Source organism: Neltuma alba, unplaced genomic scaffold (genome assembly GCF_004799145.2).
Source record: "Neltuma alba isolate B1F8T4 unplaced genomic scaffold, ASM479914v2 tig00011885_pilon, whole genome shotgun sequence".
Classification (NCBI taxonomy): Eukaryota; Viridiplantae; Streptophyta; class Magnoliopsida; order Fabales; family Fabaceae; genus Neltuma; species Neltuma alba.
The window spans coordinates 113,120-121,721 of NW_021636486.1; the positions used below are offsets into that span (position 1 = coordinate 113,120).

Consider the following 8,602-nt stretch of genomic DNA (forward strand, 5'->3'; position numbering starts at 1 on the left):
GTGTATAAATCTAGCTACGTTGGTTTCTGAGCTTCAAATCTATTTCTGCAGAGAATTTTCTTTGCTTTGTCTGAGTTCATACATATATGTTGTATCTTTTCTCTGCATGAAGTGGAAGAGGGAACCATGCCTTTTTGAAATTTCTTGTTAAAACTCAGTTCAGATTAGCTGATGAGATTTATGAACTACTTTCTGACTAGTCTGATTAAGGGTTTTGATATTATTTTTCCCCCCTTCTCCCTGTTGAATCTGGAATAATGTCATTTTAAATTTCAAAAAATAGTAGCCCGTCACGTATGGTTTATATACAAATGCGGGTTAATATTTTTTATTTAAAGTTTATTCTTTTTAGAACTATTTATAAATATTTTTATTATTTTAATTATGATTTTCAGTGCCTCATATATGTGATTTGGGATGACGGAGATAACGAATCAAACTGTATGATGAAAATCTTCTTAACATTATCGGACTAAAAGGGTGTTTGGAAGAAATCAAATTATGGTTTAGAGAATAACTTTTTGAGAATATATTTTGGGAGAATAGATTTTGGGGATGTTTAGGTAAGATCAAAACCGTGGTTTTAGAAGTATTTTTACAATATACGAAGTAAATATATAGAGGAGTTTATCTTGATTTGCGGAAAAATACTTCTGAAAAGTGTTTATTAGGCTTCCCAAACACCCCTTTTGTGAAGAATAGATTTTGTGAAAAAGTGATTCTGATAAATGAAAATGTTTAGATAGTCGTTATCATAAGTGCTTTTTATATGTGCAAATTATTAAAAAGGCATAAGTTAATATAATAATTACATAAAAGATAGATTTTATAATATATTTTAATTTGAAGAAATAAAATTATTAATAATATTATTTTACCAACATAATTAATAATATATAAAATAATATAATTAATAATTAATTAATGTGCGTATATATTTATAAAATATAAGATCAAATATGTTCATAAAAAAATAATTGAAGGGTATTAAAATCATATTATATTTGAGATATATTCTGACAGGCACAATCATACTCTTCAATTTGAGCTAAAAGCAGAATAGATCCACTTCTTCTGAAACTATGGTTTTGAGCCCAAAATCGCAGTTTGTGCTTCTTTCTCCTTGTTTGGCAAGTTTTTTCTCTTTAGACAATTACCCAAACAGGCCCTAGAGACCTATACACAAAATCTAACAACTATGTTTGGTTCATTTGTTCTTTACAATATCTTGCAATCATCGTACCTATGTATATACTATATTACATTTAGTCTTTAATATAATACTCAACTGACTACTTTAGAAAGATTAAAAAAAAAACTAAAAAATTATTTCAAAATATTTATATTTATTATTTTTAAAATTATTTTTTTAATTTATAAACTGATATATAATCTAATAATACACATAAATATTTTGAAAAGATCATATAACATATGTCATGATTAAGTAATTTTTTAATTTTTTTATCTTTTCAAATTAGTCAATAATATTGAAATCGACCAGTGTCACAAAATCCCTCTCGTTCTTGTAAGGGTCTGTTAACTATTTTACATATGTAAAAAGTTACTTTGAATTAATTTAAATGAATATCTCTTCATTTAATTGCAAAGGTACGGTTTAGATTCATCAAGATAGAATTTTTTGTTAATAAAACTAACCGCGTTAATATAAAGACTGAAAATATGCTTTAGAAATTTAAATAACGAGACTAAAATTTGATCTAAACTTAAAAAACCAAACATATGTTTTATCCTTAAAAAAAATTACATATCAAGAAGTTTGATACACGTTCCTTTATCCTATTTATAAGACACTTCTTACATATTTCATATAAACCAAAAAAGTTTTAAAATGAACTAACTCTCTATTAGAATATAGCAACTTTTCAAATTTACCCATATTTAATATATATTTTTTTGAGAAAACCATATTGAAGGTACCTATAATTTCTCTCAATTTTTAATTTGGTACCTATGTGTTTTTTCCCCTTTAATTAAACATTTAATTTTATCTTTTTAGCAACATTAGCTCTTATAACTTTGTTCTATTGATATATTTAGTCTCTACATAAGGATTAATGATGTTAATAGAGCAAAATTAAAGATTTAGTTAAGAACAAAAAACACATAGGTACCAAATTGAAAATTGAAAAAAAGTATAAATACCTCAAATATGGTTTTCCCTATTTTTTTAAAAAACATCTATCTACACTATAATAAATAAAAAATAAAGCACAAGATAATATATTCATATTAACAATTTGATTAAGTGACCTATAAATAGGAAAAAAAATATTTTACCTTATAAATAGGATCAGAAAAGTATTTCATCTTAAAATAACCAAAAGCTCTCAAAAACTAGACGACTTGCATGGCATTTCCATTCTACCCACCCCACCCTCCAAACTTGTTGGCCCACAAAGTTAATTACGATCAGAGAAATTGCCTCGCGTGTGAACAAGGCGATTAATTGATGTAATATTAATTTAATTCATTTCATGTAATGTTAGGCGAATCATTTATAATTAAACGAAAATTACGGTCTTAGTCAATCGACAAACCTTTTTATTTCATAGACATCAATTCAAATGTCACATTTTAATTATAACTTGGCGAATGCACTTACCCAATGCTTGAGAAACAAATTATACTATATTGAACGAATCCCATAAAAAAATTTTTAAAATTATTGAACCTTAAGTAAAAATTTTTTCATAAAATTATAGTTATTTGCAAATCCAATACCATCAAAGCTCATAAAATTGTCACCAAAACTGATTTAAGTTTTAACAATTTTAAACTACTTTTCGTGAGATTCTCTATATACTCCTTTACAATAAACTTCTAGGCAAATATAATACTTAGAATCTCATCCATAAATAATACTACTTCCAACTAAGAACATTCTAAAAAAGGCAAGTTCATAACATTGAAGCTACATTTTTTATTATTAATTTTTTTTCGTTTATGAACAAAATCGATCAATAAATGACGTGGCAAAGTCACGCACGACCTTTATCAAAGGCAGGGCATGCAAGCACCAAATGTCCTTGTCAGAACAACTGGATCGAGTGACAAGGAAAAAAACAAAAGAAAATAGTAGTCCAAACGTGACAGGCGAATCTAATGTACAGAACAATAGCAGAGCTTTATGACGTGATGATACCCTAGCATCAATTCAAATACATAAAAGTAGTCATAAAGTGAATTAAATATCTAGATAACAATTTCATCAATTCGTAAACAATGTACAAGGCATCAAAGATTCTTTACCTGCTAATCGAATCAACAAAATCTAATCCAAGCCAATGACCATAATCAATTGACCTATTGATTTTTTTCTCCTACGGGTCTAGAACTCTATAGATAATAAAACACGGACCTGCTGCATTAAGTCATCAAACCTCATCTGTGAAGAGATGGAAGCAAGTAGTATGGAAGTTATTTTCTGTGGAATCCAACAGAGTCATCTGAACATGAACCATCTCAATTTAACCATTTTGCTTGCCAAAACCCTTTTCACAAATTCATGAGGTCTTTAACTTAAGCATTTAGGACTACTTGGATAACAACCTTCCCAAGCATATAATGGTATGCATTTGATCTCTTCCATATATAACATATGGCAGCCTTTTCACATTTATGCAGCAACTCATTCGAGATCAAAATTCTCGTGGAAAAAAGCCCCAGCAGTCGAGAATGCCATATCATAGTTGTAGAGCTAGGTCTGGTTGCTGTGAGTCAACCATCACGCCAGAAGATTGTTTTGCAGGTGATCCTGGAGATTGGAAGCCGATATTCAAGTCAGGAGGAAGTGTTTCTTGTTTTTGCCTTGGTTGGCCATGCGGACTGAGACCTTGCCAAGCAGACTGCATTGGAAATCTGGATAAATCAGCAGCTCCTAATTGAGGGAAAACCATAGGTCGGTTTGGAAACTGTGAAACACTGCCTGGGTGAATCGGTTGAGATACTAGCGCCTGAAATGGAAAGTTGCTCTTCTCAGGCTGGAAAGGCATTCCACCAGAAGGGAACTCCCCCCTTGTTCGTGGAATATGTTGGAACTCTCGAGATGGGTTGTATAAAGAATCGGCAGAAATCTGGTTTTTGGGTGAACTAGAATTATCAGTTCCTTGCTTAAATCCTCCCGCTCCCACAGACATCCATGCGCGGGCAGCTGCTGCAGCAGCATTGCCCAAGTCATCCCTCCGTCCTGATGAAACTGATGGTGTCATAGGAGGAGTGTCAACAGGAGAAGGATTAGAAGAAGCTTGTTGCTTCTGAGCCTTTTCAGCTAACATCCTCATCAGCTGAACTGGGTCAGTAAGACCCTGATCTTGCCCATGGGGCACAAAAGGACCGGCTCTACCAGTTTGATTTGATGTACTTTCAGATGGTGTTCCAGTTGCCCGTCTATTCATATTAGAATTTGTGACTTTTCCATTGGGTAAATCCCCGCTCACAGCTCCATTAGTATCTGTCTCCTTCAAAGGCGCACCAGGTGGCAATATGTTCATGTTCCTAGGCACCATTTCTCTAGGCTTAGACACTCCTGGAGGAGCATTACTTAAAAACTTTGCACTAAGATTGGCATTATTTTGATTACTAGAGGGCAAAGAGTTCAACTCCACCTGTTTCAAACCCTTACTCTCAGGCTGACCAGAACTCCTGGGTTGAACATTCTGCTGTTGATAAAAGACATTGACTGGAGCATTGGGTCTTGTTCCAGCAGAGCCAAACAGAGGTGGTTTTCCTTCTGAGACAGGTCTACTAGCAGGATTAATCGAAGGCTGTCTCCCCTCTAACATGAGTCCATGAACATTATTCTCCACGGAGGATTCTGAAGTCCTGCCATTTTTGTCACCCTTTCCAGATTCAGTACACTGAAACTTTGAAACAAAGCCAGGTTCTTTATGGATTCTATTATCAAGCATTATTACTGGTGTTGGCAGTGGTTCATACTCTCCTACCCAACCACGGCCAAATTTACAGCCACTTGGAAGTGCCTGCTGAATTCGCCGGGAAGCAATTTTCCAGGCAATGGGCCCTAAAGTTGCAGCAAAACGAGCTAAACTCCTAGAATAGGAATATTCAGCATGAAGACCAACCTGCATTGAAAACATATAACATAAGTTGCCATAGATAAAATGAGCGTGAAAGTAAACTATTCAGAACTAGAATTCACTTCGCGGTACATACGGTAACTAGCTGCTTAATTTCACTCTCAAATGTCATGAGAACAGAATCTGATTTGGCAACTGGTTGAATAGAAGCATTATAAGTTCCACGACGATTATCATCAAGAGGGAATGGCTTTCTTCCCAACTTAGAGAGCAGGCTCTTCCCTTAAACAAAAAAGAAATGAGGTTACAAAGCAATAAAGTGGATCTTGACACGAGTATCCTACCAGGAGAAGACGCATAAAAGTTGAGCATGAAAACAAAATGTAAGCAGATAAACAGAGAAGAGAGAAATGACCTGCATGGTAGTACCTGATAAAAAATCTTCTGCTTTTTCTTGATTTGCATCAATTATGAAACCATTAACATCAGCAAGGCCATCATTGTTGCAAGGCCTCTCACAGCTGCCACCTGCAATAGGATGGGAAGTTGGCAGTACATCTCCAATGTTAGCAAGAGTTGCACCTGCAGAGAAATCCGAGCCAACAGGTTCCTGCGAGGCATGACAAACTGGCTTCTTCGTCTGCTTCTTGCCCAAGGAATTTGATCTAGCCTTTTGGTCTGATTTCAGCTCACCTTGTGAGTTTTCAAAGTCAACTCTTAATTTCTCAAACTTCTTTCGTGCTAATTCTTGTATTGATCGTGCCTGTTGCAAATATAATGGTCACAATGCAGACAACGGACAGATTAGTGACACCCAATTGTATTAAAGTGACCTTTTGTTAGTCAGTAAATAACGGGAAACAGTTTATACCTGCTTGTGGTATATAGTTTCTGGTGAATTGTATTGCATAGCATTTGTGCATATTAAAAATACATCACTCTGCATTTAAAAAAAGCCATTCATGAGTCAATGCAATGACGATAAAATATTTGCTCTCAGTATTTTACAGGATTTGGACAATGGTATCAATACTTGGCATAAAACCGGTTCAGATCATAAAGCAATCGGCAATAAATTCATTCAAGAATTTTTCAAGAGTTTAGCACAGTCAATCACAACTGAGTAAGAAACATTTGGTAGTCATCTGTATAAAGTCCAGAATAGCCTTAAAACCAGTCTTCCTGTGGCTAGTAAACAGCAACTGATTATAACCGCAACATTGTTAATGTCAAATAAGCATCATCCTCCAATGAGAATATACTGTGTTTTCAGGGAAAACTTCAACTTAAGAATTTTGTGCATCAAACTAATAGAGAATGATTAGGGTCATGAGTGTCGGTCAACAGATTGGTGTATCTGTGCACAGCGTTGCCAATATATCCGGTGCATTTGTAATCCTGTACATTATGTTTACATCCAACTACCTCTTGCTAAGCATGCACATTTGTTATAGTAACACCGGGTCCTAGCCGACATGACTAAATAAAGAGAGAACTTAGTAAAAATGCCTTTCAAGCCTTAAGTACAGGTAATAGACATCATAACACTGAGCACAAAAAAGAAGCATACTTATAACATCAAAATCTAATCAACAAGCCAACAAGAAGCAAAATAACCAAAATCATTGAACAGGAAACAAAAGAGTCAACTCATGCTGTGTAGATGCATTTACATACCTCAAATTGTTCCAAGGTAGGATATGATCCATTAGCTAGTTTCTTTCGCACTGTGGCAAAGTCCATTGGATGCTCAATCACATCATGATAATCCGGAAGCTGCATACAAACAAACTTTCAACCTTCAACTCGGAGAATATATTCCAGCAATAAAGTCAACAATTTTCACGATAAAATCAGCATACCTCTTCCGGATCAACAGGTTCCGCATACACACCATATGTATCCTTCCTGTCATCATATAGACACATGACAATGATTACATTTGAAAATAATAACCATGTATCTATATGCAGTAAATCACGAATAAGTGCTAAACACATCCCATGACATAATTTTAGCAAACCTGCCTAAAGATTTATGCCTAAACAAAGAGACAGATAGAAGAAGAAATGGACAACGAAACTCCAACTACATACTTTTGAAGTTTGTCGAGGATCAACTCTAATGTCCTCTTATCAGGCAGCGGAATTCCAGATGATAATTTTCTCGGAGTCCCTGATAAAAAGGAACAAAAACTCACAAATGACTATGCAAATAGAACCTGTACTGCTCAGCATCAAAATTAAAGAGACTTAAAAATCACAACCTAAACACATAAGTCGCACATACCTGAAACAGAGTGGAGCCCCTTCGAATCCACTTTTCTGCCTTTTACCTGTCACAACCACAGCCCCCAAGAAACATAATTAATAATGTAATACAAGTAAAAAGGGCAAAGGTTGCGTTTATGAGAGCGTTCGATGGAGACACAGACAGAGACAGAGACAAGGCAGACAAAACGTAAGTGTGAAAGAGAGAGAAAGAAGATATAGAGAGGCGGAGGTGGGTAGAGAGAGAGTGTGTGTGTGGGAGCCTTATCAGATTCTGCGGATGTTAGTTTTTGACAGTTGACCCGTTAGTTATCTCTCTCAAAAATCCCGACACAGACAGAGAGAAAGACCTAGAGAGAGAAACGGGGTTACGGAGAGATAGAGAACGATGCTGAATTATGGACCAATTGTAGCACCAAACTAAAAATACTCAGTGATTTTCGCTGAGCTGGACACTCTGCTAAAACACTTTGGCTCCCACGGTACTACCGGACACTTTGGTCTCCCTCCATGAATTTTTAGGTTTAGATCTGTATCCCACAGCTGTTCTTTCGCTTTAGACTTTTATTCCAATTTCGGCAATCGAAATGCAGCTGCTTTGCCGATCACAGTCACAATTTTTAAAACCATAATACTGATGGCAATGATACAGAACTTACCACACCCTCATCATCATCATCATTGTGGTCTCGGAGATTCTCATCTTCTTCGTTTTCGTTTTCTTCATCATTATCCTCCCCTCCATCTTCCTCCTCCTCCTCCTCGCCGTCTTCATTTCCAACCCTGCCGCCGCTTATCCTTCTCTTCTTCAAGGGCTTCCTCTCGCCCTCGTCCTCGTCGGAAGAATCCCGCGAGTGATTCCCACGCGCCCCACCGCGCGTGCGGCTGGGCGCCGACTCGTCTTCGTCCCTATCCCTATCCTGGTTCAGCTTAACGACTAGCTTCAGCTTCTTCTCCCTCCTCCTCTCATCCTCGTCCTCGTCCTCGTCGTCCTCTTCGAGGTAGTCGTCATACTCGATGTTGTACCTCACATTTCGTCGGCGGAGGCTGCGGCGGAGGTCGGGCTGAGGGGGAGCCGGGGATTCGCCAGAGCGATGAGCGAGATAGGCCTTAGAAGGGCGTCCCTTCTTCTTCCTCCTCACGATCTGACCCATGGACGACGATCTGCGACTCAGCTCACTCGCTTTTTGTTCTTTGATGGGTGGAACCGCAGCCTCTTTTTTTCCCCCTTTCTTTCTTAGCTCGCTCTGTCTTTCTCTCTCTAGAAACTCC

At 36.4% G+C, this 8,602-nt stretch overlaps 1 protein-coding gene across 1 annotated transcript; it reads right to left on the minus strand.

Annotated features, from left to right (window-relative positions):
- Positions 1 to 3,124: 3,124 nt before the first annotated feature.
- On the minus strand, positions 3,125 to 8,602 carry LOC114719037 (uncharacterized). The gene is made up of 9 exons (XM_028904495.1): positions 7,990 to 8,602; positions 7,350 to 7,395; positions 7,157 to 7,235; positions 6,923 to 6,968; positions 6,738 to 6,836; positions 5,932 to 6,000; positions 5,490 to 5,823; positions 5,197 to 5,342; positions 3,125 to 5,105 (listed from the first exon to the last, which is right to left on the minus strand). The coding sequence occupies exons 1-9, from the start codon at positions 8,482 to 8,484 to the stop codon at positions 3,708 to 3,710; spliced, it is 2,712 nt and encodes a 903-aa protein (XP_028760328.1). The 5' UTR covers positions 8,485 to 8,602; the 3' UTR covers positions 3,125 to 3,707.